This window comes from Sclerotinia sclerotiorum, genomic scaffold (assembly GCF_000146945.2).
Source record: "Sclerotinia sclerotiorum 1980 UF-70 scaffold_22 genomic scaffold, whole genome shotgun sequence".
Classification (NCBI taxonomy): domain Eukaryota; kingdom Fungi; phylum Ascomycota; class Leotiomycetes; order Helotiales; family Sclerotiniaceae; genus Sclerotinia; species Sclerotinia sclerotiorum.
In genome coordinates, this window is record NW_001820814.1 from 698,713 (window position 1) to 722,389 (window position 23,677).

The 23,677-nt window shown below is 42.7% G+C and overlaps 8 protein-coding genes across 8 annotated transcripts; 3 read left to right on the plus strand and 5 right to left on the minus strand.

The window, feature by feature from the left end:
* Positions 1-299: 299 nt before the first annotated feature.
* On the plus strand, positions 300-3,022 carry SS1G_12934 (predicted protein; the record flags this gene model as incomplete). The annotated part of the gene is made up of 8 exons (XM_001586306.1): positions 300-364; positions 693-734; positions 1,344-1,380; positions 1,481-1,585; positions 1,645-1,784; positions 2,153-2,205; positions 2,668-2,686; positions 2,887-3,022. The coding sequence occupies 8 exons, from the start codon at positions 300-302 to the stop codon at positions 3,020-3,022; spliced, it is 597 nt and encodes a 198-aa protein (XP_001586356.1).
* Positions 3,023-5,351: 2,329 nt separating this feature from the next.
* SS1G_12935 (hypothetical protein) lies at positions 5,352-6,527 on the minus strand (the record flags this gene model as incomplete). Its single annotated transcript, XM_001586307.1, has 1 exon — positions 5,352-6,527. One exon carries the CDS (start codon positions 6,525-6,527, stop codon positions 5,352-5,354), a length of 1,176 nt encoding a protein of 391 aa, XP_001586357.1.
* An 840-nt stretch (positions 6,528-7,367) lies between these two features.
* Positions 7,368-8,405, plus strand: SS1G_12936 (hypothetical protein; the record flags this gene model as incomplete). The annotated part of the gene is made up of 2 exons (XM_001586308.1): positions 7,368-7,500; positions 7,585-8,405. The coding sequence occupies 2 exons, from the start codon at positions 7,368-7,370 to the stop codon at positions 8,403-8,405; spliced, it is 954 nt and encodes a 317-aa protein (XP_001586358.1).
* Positions 8,406-10,195: 1,790 nt separating this feature from the next.
* SS1G_12937 (hypothetical protein) lies at positions 10,196-11,425 on the plus strand (the record flags this gene model as incomplete). Its single annotated transcript, XM_001586309.1, has 1 exon — positions 10,196-11,425. The coding sequence occupies one exon, from the start codon at positions 10,196-10,198 to the stop codon at positions 11,423-11,425; it is 1,230 nt and encodes a 409-aa protein (XP_001586359.1).
* A 979-nt stretch (positions 11,426-12,404) lies between these two features.
* On the minus strand, positions 12,405-14,403 carry SS1G_12938 (hypothetical protein; the record flags this gene model as incomplete). Its single annotated transcript, XM_001586310.1, has 2 exons — positions 12,405-12,435; positions 12,770-14,403. 2 exons carry the CDS (start codon positions 14,401-14,403, stop codon positions 12,405-12,407), a joined length of 1,665 nt encoding a protein of 554 aa, XP_001586360.1.
* Positions 14,404-16,146: 1,743 nt separating this feature from the next.
* On the minus strand, positions 16,147-18,451 carry SS1G_12939 (hypothetical protein; the record flags this gene model as incomplete). Its single annotated transcript, XM_001586311.1, has 5 exons — positions 16,147-16,181; positions 16,486-16,683; positions 16,767-17,380; positions 17,432-18,035; positions 18,094-18,451. 5 exons carry the CDS (start codon positions 18,449-18,451, stop codon positions 16,147-16,149), a joined length of 1,809 nt encoding a protein of 602 aa, XP_001586361.1.
* A 594-nt stretch (positions 18,452-19,045) lies between these two features.
* SS1G_12940 (hypothetical protein) lies at positions 19,046-20,185 on the minus strand (the record flags this gene model as incomplete). Its single annotated transcript, XM_001586312.1, has 3 exons — positions 19,046-19,492; positions 19,700-19,846; positions 20,183-20,185. The coding sequence occupies 3 exons, from the start codon at positions 20,183-20,185 to the stop codon at positions 19,046-19,048; spliced, it is 597 nt and encodes a 198-aa protein (XP_001586362.1).
* Positions 20,186-22,211: 2,026 nt separating this feature from the next.
* On the minus strand, positions 22,212-22,403 carry SS1G_12941 (predicted protein; the record flags this gene model as incomplete). Its single annotated transcript, XM_001586313.1, has 2 exons — positions 22,212-22,325; positions 22,359-22,403. The coding sequence occupies 2 exons, from the start codon at positions 22,401-22,403 to the stop codon at positions 22,212-22,214; spliced, it is 159 nt and encodes a 52-aa protein (XP_001586363.1).
* Between the last annotated feature and the right edge of the window lie 1,274 nt (positions 22,404-23,677).

Consider the following 23,677-nt stretch of genomic DNA (forward strand, 5'->3'; position numbering starts at 1 on the left):
GGAAATTGATTTGTCGGTATCCAAATGTTAGTCGGGTCGAATCAAACAGATGTCCATACACCATGTCGCGCAACTCTCTTGGCAGTTTCCGTAGTAGAGCTGGCTCTGCGAAGTGTGAGCTACTAGCGATGGTGCCACGATGGTTATTGACTGGTGATCGTGATCGATAGGACTGTGATTGATGACGTTGAGGTGATCTGGAACGCGAATCTCTTCTACGTTCGAAATTGCGGATGTTCATGTTTTGTCCTGAATCAGACATGCTGATAGATTTGTGGTGATATTGGGATGAAAAGAAGATGTTTTACGTGAATGTAAGGGGATGGAATTATTCTTATTCTGAGTTGCAAGTTGTGGATTGGTAGTAAGTTGTTGAGTATTTGGAGATTTGGAAGGAGCTGGGGGGAAAGAGATCCTTATATACAAAAATAATGAGGGCCCCAGTTTGCACCGTATGTTACGGTATGTGACTAATCATTTGCGCAAAGTGTGCCGTGCATGTGTTGAACAGTTACGCTGGGGAACTTCCTAAGCAAAAATCAAGGCAGATGTCTCGTTTGCTTGTGTCAGGAGAGTTAGATGGCTGTATTTGGCTGTACTGCGGCAGTATCCTGTGTTCGCTCATTCGCGTAAGGCATATATTTGGCCGTATGTAAGCAAGAGCTAAGGCTAATATCTCGCTTGTTTGTCAGCGTGAGAGCTAGCTGGCCTTGGATGGCCTTAAAGTATGTTCTGTAATTTGCGTAAGTTGAAGCGTAAATAAGGACTTACATAAAATTGGCTGTATATCTCGGTCATTTGTAATCATTAGCATGGAGATGACCGTAGGACGTGCTCGCTAACTTGTGTGAGGTTAACTTGTACAATTTTAAGTGCAGGTGGTAGTACGGGTCCTAACGCGCTACTCAATATTGTGGGTTGATAGCTGTATACGACGAGTGGTGCTTGTACAAGTACGATAGCCGTATGTTATATTTAGTAATGCATCACCATCTAACGTCTGAACGCTCAATTAAAGTCATCTCAATGCCACCTCGGCGGTATAGATTGAAGTAGCAGTTTATATTCACTAATCGCCTCATACTGTAAGCGATTTCAAGGCAGGATCCTAGAAGATTCTTCTTCCCAGGTTGTTGGAGGTAAAGGCAAATACCAAGGAAGTGCGAAAATGGAAGATGAAGGTTACTTTTGATTCGATTTTGACCCTCCATCTGCTCGGCTTCCAACTGTCAGTTTCGCCTTTTTCTTATTCTTCTCACCTTTTGTATCATCATCCCCTATCCACTTCTTTTCCCGGATACGACATTGCAAAGACTGACTCTTTTCTAATACAAGTTGAATAGTGGTGGCATGCGCATGTGCTTGTGCATAGTGAATAAGGTATGTACATTCACCAAACATTCTATGCAGACTTTCGGAAGGCACACTTGACTTCTCATTCTTTTCTCCGTGTTTCAAGTGAACTAATTATTCAATGTAGATTCAGTGTCTCGAAAGATTTCAGAGCTATGTGTTTGAATCCATTCACACTACTGAAATCTTGAAAGTACCGTTGATTGAATGTCATATGCACACGCTTATCGGTGTAAGATGAAATGCGTCGATGATGCCCTGCACTTACTGGCAGAGAGATACGCAGTATAGGCTGAAATATCAGATAATATGCTTAGATGTGTCAAGGTTTCGGCTTTACATCAAGTCAGCCACCTGTACTCCATGGTGGCCTCCTCACCACCACTTTCTGGGCCGCCACTCTCATGCCCAGGGCAGCAAAAATGTAAGCAGTAAGTATGCGTATATGCCAATCCAGACCGAGCTCCAAAATGCTTGGTCGAGATATCTACCGGACGATTATTATGCATAGAATACCATAATTTCCTAAGAAAATTTTTATAATGGCGGCCTCTAGATGCATGCTTAAAAGGTCGTATTCATACCTTTCTAACTCGTAAAGCATGCATTAGATTTCGATAACTATAATTCGATTCCGCGTTTATCCCAATCAACTACTGTCCAACTCTCACAAGCCTGCTGCAATATGGGTTCTGATAACGAAAGCTGCCCTGCGCGTTTTACAAGATATGAAACTCTTCACAGGTGATATCTCCTTTGAATACCAATTGACACATTTGATACTGATACTCTCCACCAGTAGCTCCAAGGAAAACAATAAATCATCCAGATCATCTCCTGGCACTTTGAGCAGTATGTATGTTTCCTGCTGTTTCCACACCCAATTTTTGACAAATTTCAAGGCTCCGTTATCCAGGTAGCGGAAAATGCGGTTCGCATTACCGAAAGTATTGCAGATATCACACAAGTGGCTTGTCCTAGATATGCTACTGTCGGGGTCGCTCATCAACCTCAAACTCATGAAGTTCAATTGATAAATGGTGTATCATGGAATGTTCGATACCAGAAGGCTGAGGACATTTGCGCAAATGAAATGTGTAGAAAGATGGAAAGACTCGGCACAGAGAGGCTCCAGCAACATTATAATGTTGCGGTTCTTCCTCATGAATTCCGCAATGCGGAAACTTCTGCTCATTCAATAGCTGTGGAATTTGATGTGGATCAAAGAGCAGATATAGGCGCCGATGTGCAAGAGGATAAATATGAAAATGGTGGGCGGGGTGTGCTGACGGAGGCTGAAAGGTACAACCACAGAGATTATTATCTCATTGGCGTCGGTACACAATTTGAACTACAGGAATGAGGAACTGGTGGCCTCTGGGATTGAACCTACCCCCGCCATCTTTTTCCGATTGGATAGATGATAAACTCTCGTTGCAACGATCAATTCACGTAATCAGATCTAGAGGCCGCTGTTTCTTGAATGCACACGATGTTCAATTGTGTAAACTTATATCTAGATGTCGCCTTTAGGAAAAGATTCAATTTAACCGGCATTAGTTCTGTCATCAATAAACGTAGCATTGCAGATTTTCCACCCAATAGAAGAAGATTACATGGGTGGCCTCAAAGTCTTACTGAGGAAGAGATGGCCGTTAATTCGGGGTAGGTTCTGAGGCTGAAGAGCCAAGGGAGGCCACCAGCGCCTATCCGGTCTTTGCAGCCTTGCCCGAGAATACATAAATTCTCATGAAATTAGAACATCATTCTCGGTTCTCATCAACACCACAAGTTATACATACACATACCTTTATTTCTAGAGCTCAAATCAGTTGAAATCAATCACCTTATTTTTAGTTTTTAACCCCGCCGGCCGCTTCTCTAGGCCAGTCGGGATAAGTTGACAATTCGTTGTTTTCTTATCTTTTCAAGCTACTTAAGTAGTTAAGATCTCGCGAGCGCGGGGACATATTGTCTTCGCGCACCAGAAATCTCGAGAAACCTCAGGGACCATAGTTTAGAAAGCTTTCTACAACAGGATCTCCGATCGTATGTCTCTTTAAGAGATATTCAGGGTATATCAGACAACGACTTTTACATCGATACGATCTATTCTCATTACGTCGTCCAAGGAACCTTTGGACGTCCAAAAAAACTCGAAACCGACGCTGTGGAACAGCTTAATAACGACTCAATTACGTCTTCAGATTCTTCCTCACCTTCTTTCTCTTCATTTACGGCATCACCTCACATCGCGCGGACTCCGACACAAAGGCGGTCTAGTTCTTCTCATCCTCCGCCTCCAAAGTTACTACACTTCTCACCGAGCACAGTTCAAGGAAACTCTAGTCCTAGATCAAGTTTCAGCATACAGCCAACTCCAGAACCTGCATCTCCTGCGCCTCAATCGTCAAATCAGGATTGCTTGTTACCCCTTCAAACCCCTGTAACTAGAGAATCACTTCCACCGAGTGACTCCATTTCCATCAGCGCCGTCCGTCCACCCACAAAGCCTGGCAACTCTTCTGGCAGATCAACATTATTGGCAGGCCCCCAGGATCGCAGCTTTCAATACAAGTGCAATCACTGCCCAAAGAACTTTCCACGTGCTTGTGACTTAAAGTATGTTACCTGAAATGTGAAACGAAACTCGGGCTAAAAATCTTCATTGCAGAAAGCACACAAACTCTCACAGCAGGCCATATCAGTGTCGCGAACCATCTTGCAAGAAAAGCTTCACCTATTCCAAAGATTTACGCCGTCACACCAAAAACAAACACGAGGATCATGCAAAGCTTGAATGTACCTATCCAGGCTGCTCAAAGACGTTCACCCGCCTCGATAACCGGCATAGACATTTTATAGAAAAGCATTCAGGCACCTGAAGTTTGATCAATTCAACGAGAGAAAATTCTAAGACATAGTATTACACAGTTTCCACCACTATAAAAAAAATAAAAATAAAAAGAAATGAGATATGGGGAAGATCGATGTTCCACTCCTATCTCGGGTCTATGGAAAGGATTTGGAGTTCTTCGAGATGCTCAAGCAGTACGGGCTTGGGTCCTCAGATATGACGTTTTATGAAGGCAGACAATACGTGATAATTGATATGTCATTGAATGTGGCCTGCGACTTGGCGCCATTGCCAAATCCTTGCTATCCATCACAAAACTCAGATAAGCCGAAGAACGGGGCAATTTCCATATACAAATATTCCTCGCCGAGATGTCCACATTGTTCGATTGAGATTACGTTTGGGTGCCAACTCAAACCATGGTTTTGTAGAGCAGGTATCGCTTGCCTGCTCAATACATGTCCCTGGACTTATTACAGACGGCCACCATAACACCATACGCGTGGAAAACCAGCAAGGACTTGCTTACAAGGTTATTTAAAGTGGCCGATGAGGATTGACTGATGGGTGTTATTTGTCTTGAAGGAAACTTGCTTTGTATACTCCTCGTGTTTATAGACTTGGATATTTTTCCTTATTCTGCCTTCCTGCCAAAGCGGGTTTTTTATCCTGTCACTTGAGGACCAATATGCACTCAGCTAAAAGGTTTTTCCCAGTTATGTATGTTCGAGGCAAGGCAGATTTATTATGACCGATTTGACTTATGAAATTTGATTTCAACCCATTGCTTGACTTGAACCTTCTGACCAGATTTATCATGCTTTTGAACACTAACGCATTGTCCAACAAGTGACTCATATAATTGTTGAAAGATGAAGCTGGTGTATATTAAAATTAAATGGAAGATTGAGCATGTTCATGCGTTGAGTTCACTTGAAGTTTAGATCTGTTGGTCATAGTCGATGATCTAGCAAATCAGATATGTTGGGCACATTTAAGGAATTGAAATATTGAAAACATTTGGAACAAAAATTCATGAGGGAACCTTGAATTCACACTAAATCCAAATAATGTGAATCTTCATGGAATATTTAAGATTGTAACTTTCAACATTAGATACGGAAAAATACTGGAGCTTCTCCTAATTCTTCTCAACCGGCTTGAGAGCCTTAGGACCCTCAACCCAGTCAAATGTACCCATAGATTGCGTCAACCAAACATCCTTAGGACCATCAGGGATCACATGATCAGTGTCTAGATCCTCATCAAACTGCGAACCACTCAAGAAGGTACTTGGAAAGCCTGGATCAAAATAATTTGCTCTGTCAATCTTGGCAACATCCTCTTCAGTCAAAACAAGCTTGAGAGCTTCGACGTTGCCCTTAAGATGCTCGACCTTGCGACCTCCAACAATTGGAAAGACATATGGAGCCTTTTGCATGATGTATGCCATGGCAACGCTGGTGATATTGGTGTTCTTAGAGGCGGCGATACTCTCCAATACTTTGGAAGCTCGCTTCTCAAAAGTGGAAGGCTTGCCTTGACGACCTGGGTTGTTCTTCTCCCGCTCCTTGAAGGTAGCTTCGGTTTGGAAACGCCCTTGCCCAAGAGAGCCCCATGGAACCAATCCCATACCTTCATCTTTACACATGGGGACAATCTCACGTTCGAAATCACGTTTAGCCGCATTCCACAAGCCTTGGTATACGACGAATTGACGCAAGCCATGATCTCTAGCATATTGATTTGCTTTTGTTACAACCCAAGCAGGTGTATCAGACACACCTAGGTAATTCACTTTGCCGGATGAAACAAGGTCATTGAGCGAATGCATGAGTTCCGGGATGGTGGTTGTGTAGTCCCACCAATGAATGTAGAGGAGATCTATGTAGTCGGTTTGGAGTCTCTTGAGTGAGGCTTCGATTGAGTTTCTGAGGGACTTCGTTCCGTTGCCTCCAAAGTTTGATTGGATCTTCTCAGGATGATACAGCTGATAAGGAGAGGAGTATTTAGTGGCAATGACCATTTCATCTCTAGAGTCTCTTGACTTCATCCAGTCTCCGAGCCAGGTCTCCGATTCCCCATTTTGATATATGTTGGCGGTATCGATAAAGTTACCGCCTAGACTCTTGAAAGTATCGAGAATCTCAAATGTAGTTTCCTTGTTGCATTCACCCAAATTGGCTTTATGCGCATCGCCAAAATTCATGGCTCCAAGGCAGATTGGAGAGACTCGTACACTAGCTGTCGGGGCAAGTTGGCGATGACGGAAGAGAGGAGACTCCGCGGCTGGTGCTGGTGGGATTGGTAGTGGCATTTTGATGTCTGAGCGTAAAGTTTGTGGTTGTAATTAAAACTTTGACTGATTGAAATATTGACAAGTGCTTAACCGTATGTCTATGATAGATAAATCATTGGGAGGGATGAAGAGGTATTTATACCATCTAAGAAACCTCAGAGCATCCATATTGGATCAGAAGGCCGAAAACACAAACAGAATTAAACTTTCTAACTTCACGAGCCACATTGCATCATATAGCATGATGATTGATGACAAGGATTGAATTCATTTACCGTACATTTGTAATAGACGTTGATGTTGATGTTGATGTTGTTGAGCAGTTTTGGGCAGTTGATAATGTTACAATGTTACCATGCAACATCGGTACTCGAGTATTCGTTTAGGGCACCCCGCATAAAACCCCCCACTATTAAGGCGCTATTAACTGGTCGAGGGCCTAAAGCATTAACTGACGTAGCCCCAAGCGCTAACTCTAGGCCGAAGAAAGGCCCACAAACTTGACCTCAGCCTGCATTCGTGGATCTTTCGGCCTATCCCCGAAACTTTGGACCCCTCAATGAGGCTCGATCCTTTTAATCCTCTTAAATCCACAAGCCTGCACCTGCGTTTTGTTCCATAGCCGAGTTGACGCTTAGACCCTCAAACTCCACAGGCCCACAGGCTCACGGGCTATTTGTTTCCAACATGGCAGACGTTTCTCTTTCACAGTGCTTAAGATCTTACCAAATCGAATGTTTAAAACCCGAAAGGTCGATTGATCTTGACCTCTCACCCGATACTAATCATTCCTCTTCGGCCGAGACGCGGATCATCACCAAGAACTGAATCACTGATTTACAGAACAGGAAAGCGAACATGGAACCCAAAGTCGAGCTCACACGTATGCCTCAACAGACTGCAGTGAGATGTGCAGACGATGATTGGACTGGAACAGTTGATTCAGCAACGAGAAGGAAGTTACAAAACCGTTTGAACCAGAGGATATACCGTGAGTTCTATCGCTGCGTATGGTCAGTGTGAAGATATACTAGAGTGACAGTCGCTAACTCGTTCACTTTGTGTCTCCTGCCAGGCCAAAGACATCGAGCCGCATCGAAATATCTTGCGGATTCCGCTAACCAATCCATGAATGGAACCCCCCAAGGACGTTCAGTCATCACAAATTCCATCAATACATGTGCTACAGAGCCATTATCGATAACAAACCCTAACCAGAATCATCTCAGTCATTTCACATTACCCAACATCACCGCATACAGTTCATCAGCAGGTTTAAACGTAAAACGATGGACGACAGGTCGTATCTCGGGACGACAAGGCTTTGCTCAACTCCGCTTTACGATGGCCGAATTTGAAGAAGAAGCTCGTAAAAATTATTACATGGGCTCTCCGCGATCAGATCAACTTCTCACCCTTATTCAATTCAATGTTCTCCGAGCATTGATGCAAAACACACAAACAATGGGTTGGAATCTGGACTGGCTGGACTGCACGGTTGACCCTCTATCACCATGGCTTAATCTTTCCTCACAACCTATCCCAGGAGCTCATTGTCCTCAAGCATTATGTCCAACACCGACTCAGCGCACAATTCCGCATCATCCATGGATAGATCTTTGGCCAATCCCACAAATGCGTGATACTTTATTGCTGCATGATGGAAATTATGACGAAGACAAATTGTGCAATGATCTGCTCGAGTTTGGAGGCCTCATGAACGAACAAACGGGCCTTATTGTTTGGGGTGAACCGTGGGACATATGGGGATGGGAGGTCAGCGAGACATTCTTGAGGAATTGGGGATGGACAGTCAAAGGGTGTGAGGATTTATTGGCTTCAACAAATGCTTGGAGGGCGAAAAGAGGAGAGGAAGCTATTGTTTTCGAGGTCTGAATAGACAAACTACCCATGGACGAAAGTGTAGGATGTGATACTGAATTTTCAGTATTTCAACATTTGGCTCAAATCATCCAACTGGGGTTGTCCGCAGTCAACCACACAGGCCGGACTATTTCCAACACCGTGAATAACAAAAAAAACATCAAATGGCATAGCATATGTACGGCCGGCGTAACGACGGGACGAATGTTCTCAATAGGGATGACAGAAATGATATTAAGTGCATACTAGTATGCATCTTCATATGGTCACCTCGGACAACAATCAGCTAGAAGACAAGCCATGCGAGAATACCTGCCAAGGAGATGAACGGAAGCCATGTTCCCCAATTAGTGGAAAAGATTATGTCACGACAATTGCAGTTGTGGCAATATTCTCATTCCATCTGTTTGATCCATGCCAAGCATCGAACGACCTGTTCCTAGGTATTCCTTTTCCATTTCCGAAATCCGTATATTTCGGCTGGATCTGAGAAAGTCTCCTAAGTTTCATGCTGAGATTTGTCGCGTACGTTCAGTAAGGAATATTAACCAATCAGATTTTCCCATTCGAGAATATTGCACAGACCAAGGTGACAATAGTACTTTGATGGTCTACCGCCTCACAACGACTTGGGAGAGTATCAAACTGTTGGAGATGTCCGTAGGACTATGAGATGAAACATACGATTAATCAACATCCTCTCGTGGCATCTGCTAATTGGTTTTTGCGATCGGAGAGGCAAGAATGATAGCGAGCCAAAATAACAATTTACGTAGAAAAGCTCACATACAGGTTGACGGAGAGAAGTCTTTCTTTGTTCAGTTGACCGAATCTAGTAGATCAATCTGATTAAGTAAGACTGATTTTTCAATGTGACATTCTAGTTCTATCTTGTCTAGTGTCAGATGCTCTTGGCACGAGTCAATAATCGAGGAGACCTAGAACTAGTGGATCCGGCTCGGGCCAGAAGTACGGGAAGAGATGTTTCAATTTCGAAAAGATGCGAGAACTTTATCTGATCTTTGATCAGGATTTGGAATTATGACTTGATTCGTGGCTTCAAGTGCCGAGTTTCTATTGTTAACTTGCGGGCAACAATTGCACCTCCGGAGTCAAGTGGCTTAGGTACAGACTTAATGGTTCGAGTCAGCAGACTAGCATCAAGGTATACTATCAATACTTTTTCTCCACATTTGACTCGCCCTGCGTCACATGGTGCAAATACCAAAAAGAGGTAGAGGTGAATTATTGAGGTATTCCTACGTGACTTCAATATGACATAGTTCATTCGTCATCACAATTCAGTGAGTGCTTTTTGCACCTTGAATCATTTAGTATTTGGGATATCTTGTTCGATGCCTCGGTAAGTAAATGATAGCTTCGACCTGCAAGCAATAGCTTTGATAGGTAGGTCGCCCAAAGCATAGGTTGCATCGAATCTTGGCAGTCGAGCCCACATGTCAAGTGGTTCCTATTGTGCCACCTTTTGCGGCGTTTTGTGAGGGTGGACGAAAACCCCTCACCAAATGTCTGTTCAAAACTAACTAACTGGTCAATATGATATTGGGAGGTATCAATAACACATCACGCATGCTATTGAATATTGCTTGGTCATGGAAATAATACCAGCTGCTCGGCCCACGCCTCCCATGCGCGCTGACCCATTTCAATTGATTTGAGAACCCAATTTGTGCCGAAAGGCCGAGTTCCTCTCCCCAAGTCTTATTAAAAGTGCCAGATAAGTCTATTTTCTCAAGTAGAATTGGGCTCCTACCCTCATACTTTTCCTCATCACTCTCAAAATGCGTCGCTCGCTTGTCTTTCTATGCTATGTGCTCAGCTTAGCTGACATAGCTACCTCACAACAATCTACTGCCAATGCTGAAGCTGCTTTCAGGCAATTGCAAACTTGGTACAACACCGCTTCTGGTCTCTGGACCACAACGGGATGGTGGAATGCTGCGAATTGTCTAACCGTCCTGGGGGATCTGGCCGCAGTCGATCCGAATGTCAGGTCAAACATCACTGGTGTTATGTCGAATACTTTTACCCGGGCTCAAACGAATAACGTAAAAATGACCAAAGCGGTATTGCCAGACTTCAGTTATGTTTGTTTGTATGGCGATTCTACCAACGCCACGGACGATGTGCTAGTGAACTATATTCCCGTACGTGCAAGAGCTAGTCTGAGCCCCAGACAATTCAAAGGATTTTTGAATGATTATTACGATGATGAAGGTTGGTGGGCTCTAGCCTGGATCCAAGCATACGATATCACTGGAAATAGGGACTATCTATCAATGGCCGAGTCTATTTTCGCCGACATGAAAAAGGGCAGTAACACACCTTGCTCAAATGGTGTCTCGGGTATTTGGTGGGACAAGCCAAACACATATGTCAACGCCATTGCAAACGAACTTTATTTGAGCGTAGCTGCTCATCTTGCAAATCGTGCATCAAATAGAGCAAGTTATTTGACCATCGCAAAAGATCAATGGGGCTGGTTCCAAGGGACGGGAATGATCAATACGCAAGGAACAATTAATGATGGGTTGACGAGTGACTGTCGAAACAATGGAGGAACTGTTTGGAGTTATAATCAAGGGGTTATACTAGGAGGACTCGTCGAACTTTCTAGGGCGACAGATGACCCAAGCTACATTAACAAGGCGAAAAGCATTGCCTCAGCAGCGATCAAAGCATTATCAGACTCAAATGGAATTCTTCACGACCCATGCGAACCTAATTGCGGAGCAGATGGCGCACAATTCAAAGGAGTATTCGTGAGGAACCTCCAGAGGCTCCACCAAGCATCACCCGACTCAAGTTACTTTACATTTATCGCAAATAATGCAAAGAGTATTTGGGCAAACGATAGAGATCCGTCTACTAATTCACTTGGTGTTAATTGGGCAGGGCCATTCATCTCACCGGCAGACGCAAGTACACAGAGCTCAGCATTGGATGCTCTTGTAGCGGCGGTTACAGTTGGAGCTAGACGAGTCATTAGGGGATCGAGATGGGTAGCGTGAGGGTTCGAGTTTTTTATGGTTTGGGGACTGGGATGTATGAAGTGTGAACTGTGAAGGCTGGGCGATATGAGAGGAATGGATGGAGTTTTTGGTTTAACGGTGACAGGCTATGAATATGGATATGGGTTTGGGTATTAAGGGATTTATGCAAATATTATGGTTAACGATTTTTGGGGGGACGGATATCTGTTCTTTTTCTTTTTCTTTTTCCTTGGCTTGAGATAACGAATAGGCTATAGGCTACCCCTGGGTAGATATTGCCATATGATAAGCCTACCCTATTATGAATTCAATGACGAAATGACGAAATGATCGGACTGATATACATCCTACCTGTCTGTGCAACGTGAATTTTTGTCATAGCTTCAAGAGTCAAAGAGTCCTTAAGGTTAACCTTAAGCATCAAGTTTTGCGGCATAATGACGATCCCTAGATAGTGGATGAAATTGTGGAAAATTTATTTGCTGATTAGTATCAATATACAAAGATGTGTTCTTGGCTCGTGGATATTGGATTTGAGTAGATTAGATTAGAATGGAGAGTGGAATAGTTGGGATAGTTGGGATATTTAATGATTATTCTGGATTCTTGGATTCTTGGATTGTATAGGAGTTTTTGAAATTTAGATGGATAAAAAGAGATACGTGGAATTACTTTAAAAAGTTGGTGGTGAGAATAAACTTAATTGATAGATAGATAGATAGATAGATAAATAAGACGTATTGATACCTACCTAACCTATTAATGAATTGAATCGAATCGTTAGGAGAGGTAGGTAGATCAGCTTTACTATTTATATTCTATAATTATCATTTATCTAAATAGTATTACAAATTCTAATTAAATATTAATCTATGAATTGATTTGACTTGACTTGATTAGGATTCGTGCTGTAGTGTGTGTGGTGTGGTGTGGTGTGAGATAAATAGATAGATAGTCTGCTTCGTTCTATCAATATGGGAAGGAAGTTCGGGATGGATCATGGAATGGTAGGTAGTGTAGGTTTTTTGCTGGGATGCATGGGATAATGTTCATGTTAGGTGGGTAGGTACACCAGGTATTGTTTGATTATCGTTTTATTGTCAATTCTCAATTTTTGGTCTATTGAGGTATATATCTGTCTGCTTGACTGTTTATTTGTCTGTGTGGAAATGCATGTGTATAAGGTTATCTATTTGTACATGAAGATCAGATTTATCCGATGATAATAATATTTTTCTCTCCTTTCCTCTCCTTCCAGTTATCGCCGATGCGAATTCAACCACTTACTATCCCATCCTATCCATCTCTTACACCCCAATCCACCCCATCTCTCAAAACACAAAATTTAAAATCTAAACTTACAACAAGAATGCAGCGGCACCAGCAATAAGTACGAGCATATTGCCTGCTTGAACTGAGGTGGCAGCACCAGTGAAGACAGGGAGGGTAGATGTACTTGTTGAGGTTGCACCGGTACCGGATGGTGAGGCAGGGTTGGTAGAGTTACCGCTGTAAGTTCCTGTTGAAGGGGTACCTGAGCCGGATGAAGAACCGGGGACGGACGAGCTTGAGCCTGAACCAGATGAAGTACCTGGAACAGATGAGCTAGAACCTGAACCAGAGGAAGTACCTGGGACAGATGAAGAAGAACCGGAGCTGGATGAAGAGCCTGGAGTAGATGAACCAGATGAAGAGCCTGGGGTTGATGAACCAGATGAGGAATTTGGAGTAGATGAACCAGAGCCAGATGAGGAACCTGGAGTCGAGGAGCTAGAACCCGAACCAGACGAAGAGCCTGGGGTTGACGAACTAGAACCTGGAGTTGACGAACTAGAACCTGGAGTTGACGAACTAGAACCTGGAGTTGACGAACTAGAACCTGGAGTTGACGAACTAGAACCTGGAGTCGATGAGCCAGATGAAGAACCTGGGGTTGATGAGCCAGATGAAGAACCTGGGGTTGATGAGCCAGATGAAGAACCTGGAGTAGATGAACCAGATGAAGAACCTGGGGTCGACGAGCTAGAGCCCGAACCAGAAGAAGAGCCTGGGGTTGATGAACCAGATGAAGAACCTGGGGTCGACGAGCTAGAGCCCGAACCAGACGAAGAGCCTGGGGTTGATGAGCCAGATGAGGAACCTGGGGTCGACGAGCTAGAACCCGAACCAGACGAAGAGCCTGGGGTTGATGAGCCAGATGAAGAGCCTGGAGTAGATGAACCAGACGAAGAGCCTGGAGTTGATAAACTAGAACCTGAACCAGACGAAGAACCCGGAGTTGAAGAACCAGAACCAGAACCAGATGAAGAACCTGGAACAGATCCACTAGCGTAGACAGTAACGGTTGAGGTTGAGGTTGGTTGACTAGCGTAGACAGTAACAGTTGGAGTTGGACCATTAGCGTAGTATGTAACAGTATTCGTCTTTTGTGGTGCACACATAGCGCCAGTAGAAGTAGGTTGAACGAACCAAACCATTGGGCTTGTGAAAGTTACAGTTTCGATAACTTTGGAAATGGCGGTTGTGGTGGCAGTGGCAGGGTAAGCAGTCGCGGTAAAGTTATTGTAAGCAGTAACGGTTGAGTTTTTGGTTGCATAGGCAGTGGTTGTGGTGACGGAGACGTAGGAAGAGGTGGTTGGATCAACGCATGATCCCGAGAGAGAGAATTTGTTAGATTGAGCGTAGATCACGTAGGTGTTGGTTCCGTTGATGAAATTGATTTGCCATCCGTAATCACTGCTTACATCACAGGGAATGGTAACATCGACGCTCGACTCGGATTGTGGAACATTCTGAGCGAGGGATATGACGGTAGGTGGCCAATCTTTGAAGTTGACGAGGTAGATGGAGAATGTAGATGCATCTGTGTCGACGGAAGACCAAGTAACACTAGTGGCTTGACCCTTTGGGACGGTAGAGTTGAGGGTTGGAGTCAAAACCGTGTAGGCAGAGGCAGCGGCCACCAAAGTGGTGAGGGAAAAGATTTTGGAGAACATTATGAATTTAGAAGATTAAGAAGGTATTGAAAAGAGTGTAAGTTGGCAGAGCCAGTATTTGCTTAAAGAGCGTGGTAGGTAGATAAAACCTGAAGAGAGGTAATTCTTGAATGGAGAAAAATATCTAACGAAAGAAGGAAAAGTTGTGGAATAAGTTGGAGCTTTTGTATATCATCGATTAGCACGATAATCTGATCCAGCTTAACCTTATCTAGATCAAAGCAATTTTGGTAGGACAAGTAATATGCAAGAAGGCTGCAAAGTTGTTGGCACAATGTTGGTGTAATTTCCTAGTAACCTCAAACCCCTGATGTTTAATAAGTCAGTCACATCACACTAATGCCAAGAATTACCTGGGGTTTATAGCACGAGGCACAGTTAAAATGGTGATGATCGATGTTGGATGAGTCTAAAAAGTTTATGTGTGAGGAGAGTAGTAAAGTTATTTGGATATTAGCTATATACCGTATATTAATTAATAGGTTGGGCATTGGGGGTTTGAAAGTAGAAGATGATACGATGTGAGAGTATAATGAATGACTGCATTGTGTGAAGTAGATTAAGTATAGGAAGTATAATAAGTATAATAAGTATAACAAGTATAACAAGTATAAGGTTACGGTATTACGGCATTACGGAGTATGTATTAGAGTATTAGAGTACATACATAGACTTTCGTTTCTCGGTTCTGAGCGACATAAGGCTGCTTGATCATCACCTTGGTAGGGTTGTTACAGTAGATTGATAAAAGTTGTAGTGGGGTTTGTAGATCTAATCCCCTGGCTTATTGCCCTGGCTGCTAAGGTGCAGAGTATAAGGAGTAAAAGTACCCTAAAATAAAAAAGATTGCAGTAATTAGCCTGGTCATTCTGTGCAGTTATCCGATACTCTGGTCCCAATCCATCCAATCGGTTCATTCTATGCTACGGGAGACTGTGGTATCAATAGTATAGCAATCATATCGGTATCAACACCATGGATCTTTTTACTGCTGCACTGCTGCACTGGTGCATTAGCGGTAATTATTAATGTATCAATATCAACATATGAATGTTTCAATCAATGTAAGGAAAACTTATCAGGGTAACCTCAGGGTAATCAACCTCAGGGCACACCAATAAACCCAACAAACGGTTCACAGAAATCACAACCTCATAGAAGCTTTGTTAAAATTCTATCTATAATCTATCTACAATCCACAATTCATCCACAATCCATCTCTCCAACAAACGGCAGGAAACAAACAGAAACAAGAAATATACGACCCGTATTTTTCGAATTAGGCAATTTCAATATATTGTAATGGAGGACAACCGTTGGTAGACAAGGATATCATCATTATTTATATCTCAAATTTACCAATCATTGGTCAATGGTTTGTTTCCCCTTAGACCCTCCCTCAGGACAATGAAATCAATGAAATCAATGAAATCAATGAAATCAATGAAATCAATGAATCAATGAATCAATGAATCACAATGGAAACCGGAGGAAAAGGAAAAAGGACAAAAGAAAAAAAGAAAATTAACCGCCAAACAAGCCGATGTTTAATTTCCACAAGGATATGATATCAAGGATGTGCACGTACGGGGTCCAACGGGAATTATTTACAAATTTGGTCCATTTTTTCATCGGAAGCTTCACCGGAATTAGTCTGGGACTTGTTGGATGAGTTGCTAAATATTGATGTTGGCTGTAAGGTTGTTTACTTGGGGATTAGTTGAGTAACTCGTCACATCCATATCAGGCAGGTACACTGAGTGAAGTCTTTGTTTGAGCTGATGGATTGGTTAGTTATTGAAGTGCAGTATAAACAGCCTGATTGCTAGGGGAGAAAGATCGAGGTTAGAGGTCCACGAACTGACCAATGGCTATAGTCTGTCATATATCAAAAAGGATAAATCGATTTTTACGCTTGGGAGGCTGAACAACCCTTGATCTTTATCTTGATGTCATTTTTTCGTTCCGTACCGGAATCCCGAATGAATAAGAACTACGGCTCAATCATTTGTCCACCCCATCACCTCGATATCATCATGTTAAATTCCCACACTATACTTCCTCATGCAAACCCATACATACTTTTGATAATATCACTTGCCTTCTCCGCAACCGCATACAATGTACTCGTCAAATGTCCACTAACCTGGAAAGGCAAAACGGATGCATCAACTACCCTCACATTACTGGTGAAATACACCTTCAAATTGGAATCCACCACTCCACCAGATGTTCTCCCCTGCATAGAGCACGTACCCACTGGGTGATTGTTGGGTCCAACTATATATGTATTATTATTGAATGAATTTAACCTTCGGGAATGGACAGCCTAGAACCTAGAAAGATGGGAAAAGATCGCTTACACGTTGATTTGATCCAGGTTTCCCATTGTGCATCCGTAGCATTCTTTGGCAGGATATCATATCCTGGCGATATTTCGGTGAACGCTTTTCCTATCGGTCTGGTAGCCCATAATTTCCTGGTCCATTTTGCTATTGCTACTTGGACTTGGAGATCGAAGTCTACGAGAAAGAAATTAGGGTTGATGGTTGGATACGCAGCAGGATCCGAGGAAGAAACATGGACGTTGCCGCGAGAAAATGGTAAGAGTACCCAAAACGCTGTGTACAGATAAACACTTGGTCCGGATCCAATGGTTACCGTGTTCCCGAAGATGACCTCAATATCTGGAACGTTATGATTGATGAGATTATTCTGTATAGTCAATAGATAATTCATGGCTCCAGGGGAAATGGAGCTATTGATTGCAGCGGAAATTGTCGATGCCCAAGTGCTTATATTAGCTGCTGGTACACTAGGGAGAATTGAAGATAGTGGAGCGTAAGTCACATATGGTACTGTTCCGTTGTATGTGGTATTACCCTGATAGACGAATAAGTTGTTGGGTTGGTCTTGAAAGTTCTCTCCTACACCAGGAAGGATGATCTTGATCGGTATACCATATTTTTGCAGGATTCTGAGCTTGTTAACTGTGTATAGCACACTTGCCATGATTTTGAGGACTTACTTCGGGTTCCCAATACCAGAAAGTTCCAGAATAGCTGGCGATCTCAAACTCCCAGCAGAAACAATAACCTCCCTCGTCGCATTAATAACCTCAATCTCCCCATCCGAATCCAAAACCTCTACACCACTCGCCGTGTAAGTTGCTCCCAAGTTACTACCCCAAACAATTCTTCTGGCAGTAGTATTCAAAAACACATGCAAATTCGACCTACCCTGTATAGGATAATAATAAACCCTCGCAGCATCTTCTCTTACATTCTTTTCTCGATCTACCGTAGATGGTCCCACCATGTATCCAGTCACATTTCCACCATTTATATCCTGATTCCGCTGTACTCCCAGCATCTCCCACGCACTTCCTACTTGAGAGGAAAGAGAACCATTATTGAGATCATACGCATATCCCACCTTAAGAGGTCCGTTATCTCCATGAAATGCAGGAATATATGATGCACCAGCCGCTCTTTGAGAACGAGTGGGAATTGTAAAACTCTCACTTTTCTTATAGTACGGATAGAGAGTCGACCAATTCCATCCAGTATTTCCAAGTCCGAGTTCTCCCCATGAATCAATTTGTTGCGATGGAGCGCGCACATATGTCATTCCTATGTAAGATTACTTTAGTCCAACCTCTCAGATATCGTTCATTATTACGATACTCACCATTAATCGTACTAGTTCCACCTAATGCTTTCCCAGCATTATATTTGACCGTTCTACCACCAGCATAGGTCTGATTGATGGTCTCATATTGCCAGTCGATCAGTGTATTAAGGCTTAGTGTAAATCCATCAACTCGACTAACATTTGTGTTGTTGAGAACTGAAAAGCCGGCTTCAATTACCGCGACAGTTATGTTTGGGATTTCGGATAGACGATTGGCTATCACGAGACCAGAGGTGCCACCGCCGATTATCACGAAATCGTAAGCAAGGACAATAGCGTGACAAGATGTAATCAGGTATCCTAGAATAACCTGAGATAATGAGGAGCGAAGTGAAGAATTTCTGATCCACAACATGATGGGTTACTTGCTTCGATCGGTATCTATCGTATTTGAGGAGGAAAATAACGGAATATAGAATAGAAACGTGAAATAAAAATACCTCCCCCTGTAAGAGACGGAACTATTGTTGTGCTTATTGTCATTCGTATGCTCTAAGACATACAAGAGGTGGTTGCAAGCCACTCTGCACACGGAACGGCCCACCAATCCACGCATTATACATGATTGGTATCGTTCAGCTACGCCAATCCCATGAGGCATACTCTCAATACTCAACGGCTTTCCGGGTATGTATCTCAAATAAAGCTTTAAGATAATCCTTCAATTTAAAAAGCAGGAAGTAAAATCACTCAATTCAATCGAAGTGTTGTACTATCCAGTATTAATGCGATATCCTTTCATTAATGTCAGAATGAGAAATCGGTGGTACAAATTCAGGCAGGCACCAACAAGTCCGAAAATGAAGCTAAGCTAAACGCCCGAAAAGTACAGACATCGAGAAAGCCAGCGTAATCCTCCAACTCCAAACTAGTACAAAAATCACCACGCCGCTGAGAGTCCTAGACTTTATAGAACGAAACTTTACCATACTTGTCCTCAAAAGATCTTTCACTGACAATGGCAAAAATAGGGTCGAGAACTTGAGGTCTTCGTATCGACACTACCTTCGCTTGCCCACTGCTTTTCCATTTCCTCTCTATGCTTACTCTTTGGCTTTCCATCTCCAAGGCGAATTTTCTCAAAGAAAACATACGAAGCATAGTACGCGGAACTAGTATTGCCAGCGGTTGCACCCTTCTTGCTCAAGAAATCATTCAAGACCTTGGATTGGATTTTCTTTTCCTCAGGATAGGTCTTTGCGATCTCTCGGAGAAAAGCAGCTTGGGTGAAACCAGGCTCACGAAGGTAGGCTGATATCTTCTTACGGATTTCATCGCAGCTGTCGTGGACAGGGACAGAAGTGGTAGATTCTCCATCGAGCTTGATGGCGGAGACATCGAACTTCTTCGCTTCTTCGGCTTTACTGACTTTTGCCTTCTTTTGAGGTTTTATACCCTGTAGCCTATTACATATTAGTTAAAAGGCTGATGGCTGCTGGTGTCACGCATTTGTGTGACTTACTCTCTCTTTTTGAAGAAAGCAAACGCGTTGAAGTAAACATTGCTCTTATCCCTTTGAATTTCCCATTTTGACCCATGAAAGAACCATAGCTTTTGCTGTTGGCACCGATTTTCTCTTGGAACTCTGTGACTTTCATCTCACCGGTCTCGAGGAAACTACAAATTTTGCGACGGACTTGATCACAATTTTGATCGACCATTTGAAGTCTTTCATCATCGCTATCAATTTCTGTAAAGTTTGTGGTTCTTCAATCTCAGAAGCTTTGCGTTTGCTGGCTGCAGCTGGTTTCTATCGCGTCATTAGATTTGAATGAAAGGTCAAAAGAAGAGATATAATTACAGATGCGGGGGTTATAGCTGGAGCCGCGGCTTTTGATTTGGGTGGAAGAATTGCAGCTGGTGGTGTTGAGATATTGTTGTCCGCAACAGCCAGAGGTTTTTCCATTAGAATCCAGTACATATCAGTTACTCAGAAACCGGTCCAATTTTCCAAAAGTTTCAAGGAGAGTTATAGGGAAAACTCTTTCGAATTGGTGCTTGAAATTTCTAATCAAGACTTGTTCACCCCTACTGATTTGCCTCGGCCACTAATCAAAGCATATCAGAAATATATACAAAAACTCACCATGATGCATTCGTGTTGTTTCGTTCATATTTCCTACCTGGCCTGTAGTTTTGGCTAATCATATATTCTTTACCAATGGATCACCGCACTAATGATAAAGAATTACAACGATGGCTAATCTGAACTCCATTCCAAACTCTATCCTTGATTGTCTCTATTGGCCAAATACTCTTCACATACCCTCCATTTTGGACGCGTGGTGAGACTTGACCTTACATCTCGTTAAAATTTCTGGTAACCCGAATCTACACTCTACCGGGTCATTTGATGTTGGGCGAACCAATGCCATTCATCTCTATTGTTATTATAGCCATGTTTTTGGAATTCTCAACGAGAAGCACAACTTCCAGCAGCAATCAGCACATCAAAAAGTCCCTATTCGATGCACCAGGAACTAGAACTACCTTGTCAACAATTCATCTTCATCCATTTCGTCCAAATTGTAGAACTTGATATCGTCCCCATGAGTCCATCATCGATTTTCTGTATCAAAATAGCGCAGAGATTCCTACATCCACTCGTGAAGATACAGCCTAAAATCAAAATCGCAGCTCCTATTTTTAAGAAAGATCTTGCCGGCTTTACAGCCACTGGTTGTTCCATAGATAAAGGCGCCAATTTTCCAAAGGTCACACTTCATGTCATTACTGTTGAAATGTTTCAGTCTTTAATGATAATCCACCCTGTAGATTCATCTTCCGTAGGCCAACTAATCCAATCAATCTACTGAGAAATCAAGAAGCAACCTAGTCACATACACATGGAAAAGCGTGGCCCAAAACGATTTAATTGAAACGGTACGGAGATAAACTCTCGTCTTGTTGTTTTGTCTAAACTAGACTAGAGGATGAAACTGCGAGGGCTAGCAATGGATTTACTATGACCCGTTATTTTTGATCTCTCATTGTGTTCTTCTTAGCTTTCAACTCGAATCATGCAATACACAAAGTCTTAACCTATCGACGCGAAGAAAGGCATCACCAGAATCTGCCGCAGTCCAGGTAGATTCTGGAATATCGAAGGGGGACACCCCAAAACTGAAGTTTTCTTAATTCCCATTGTAGGTCAACAAGTCATTAAATCTAATTCAGATTCAAACTTCGAATTAGAGACGTGCTTGTGGAACAATACTTCTCGGTAGGCCACTAATTGTCAAAAGTTGAAACTCAAAAATTGGATGGTTACACAATTCAGACTTTTTACCCCAAACATGCGTAAAAAAGCACTTCGCTCAAAGTATGCATCGAGGTCTGATATAGTGATTTGTTGAAACTTGACAGAAAAATCACAAAGTCAAATTAAATGAAACGCAAAATTACAGATGTGCAAAAACCACCTGGTCTCACAGGAAACAAGTGCACCAAGATACTGCCAGGAGTTGTAGATGTGCAACAAAACTTTTTGATACAGCTTCTATGGCCTGCCACCTATCTTTCCAAGTTACACCCAATCCCTATTGCCCACGTCTATCCAAACAATATCAATAGATACTGATTCAGCTTACCACTCAGCCGTGTCACCCACTAACTTCACAACTAAACTTGGAACCAAGCCCAGAAGTAAAACACTCACGACGTAGTGCTTGCCCATGCAAGCCCCTTGAGGCCATTAATGTAATAGCGCTTGTACGAGGTGTGACAGCATATAATTGAGTTCACACAAGTTGGAGGTTCGTACGAGTGTTCACACGAGTGTGTAGACTTAAATTTTAATTTCAATTGTGCTACCACGGCGTGATATAACTGGATTTAGAGTTCAACGTCCCGCTGGTGACGATTTGTGAATAAGGGATCAAAGTATTTGGAAGGCTTTATAAGTACGTAGATGAGTAGAAAGGTAGATAAGTAGGGCCAGAAGAATAAAATTGATGAAGCAGCTAAATGATGAAGCAAGGGTTGGAAAATTTGAAGAAGATATGCACATTTAAAGCAAACGAACTTGAAGCAAGAGACCACCATTGCTCTGGAAGGTGGATATATATTCGATAACAAACCATTGGCGGTAAATCTCCCTGGATCTACTACACAGCTCAATCCTCCATGCTAATAATTTTCCTGCTCTCACCTTCATGCAATGCAATTAGCCTGATATCCTCTACCACTAGGTATACTGGCAGATAACGGTCCCTGCAGGTGCTTTGGCACTGCCATTTTCTTAAATCATGATATATACGTACATGACTCAAGATATCCATGTAACGCTGAGAAGTCCAGATTGCCATGTCGGACATTCAGTGAACGTTCCCCGTATGGACAATGTGGTTGATGAATGTGTTCATTTTGTCAAACGAGTAGTGTGATGACTTTCCCCATGGAGAAGTTGCTGCACGCTTATCGATATGCACGCCTGCATCATATATATGCAGGTCGAAGTACTTCACAGCATTGTACAGTTCCTGCACTTGAATTAAAGCGGCGACTTGCAGTGCCAAATTGACCGAAACATAATTGGTGCGTTTATTGTTTACATTGACGCGTGTGACGGCGCCTCCTTCAGGAGATCACTTGAGAGAGAAGATTCATAGAAAGGTAAATGTGGATGAGCGAAAGACTCGACTCATCTCCGATATGGTGGAAGGGAGGGATGGAGTTATGAAACCTGTTTGATATGTCATTTTACCACGAGGAGCAAGGGCGGAAAAGAAGCCCTGCCAAACTTCTAGAAGCCTGAAGGACCAATAAAGCAGGGGTTACTTGGATAGTCTGTAAGCAAATCCGAGGCGTCGGGCTCATGGAGATTTCCAAAACGTCATTTCTTTCCTCCAGCTTGGGAAAGATTTCATTTTCCGTCATTTGCTTTTATCTTGGCCGTTCCATTTACAGCTCGCACAATGCAAATACAATGATATATATGGAGTACTGTACTCGAGCATTCAGAGAGATGTTCGGAAATATGAAAAAGACCTGAGTGATCGTCATAGCTTAGGATGATTTTGAGCGGGGGAATTGAAATAAGGTAATAACCACTGTGGAAAGGAGTCTGTTCATATAGGCCATAGATCAGCGGGCTTATCTACCTAGTACTTGTAGTCTTGTACCATTCTCCTAATAAATTCCATCAAATGCCATTCCTTTCCTCTCCTACCGGGTACATCTATTACCGGCCCTTGGCAGACAGAATAGAGATTATCCCCTTTGAATTTTGAGGCTTAAAAGTTAAGAATTGAGTTGAGTTGAGTTGAGCTTAGATCGGATTAGATTGTTAAAAGGCTGTTATGGCGTATGTATTGGTTTCAGGATGCTGCTGCCATGTATTACTCGCGAATCGTAAAATTCCTGATTAGAGAGTTTGACATGTTATGGAAAGTATCCAGATTCTATATCTACCTAGGTACTATATATCAACCTATATATCATCTCTAAACCTTGAGGTTGATACCTGTTTGGGTAATCTTATGGAAGCTTTGGTCCGGCCCTATGAGTGGATGAGCTTTATATCGCTAGGATCCAGGAACAATGATACCCTTGGTCAGGAAGGATCCATTACTCGTTGACA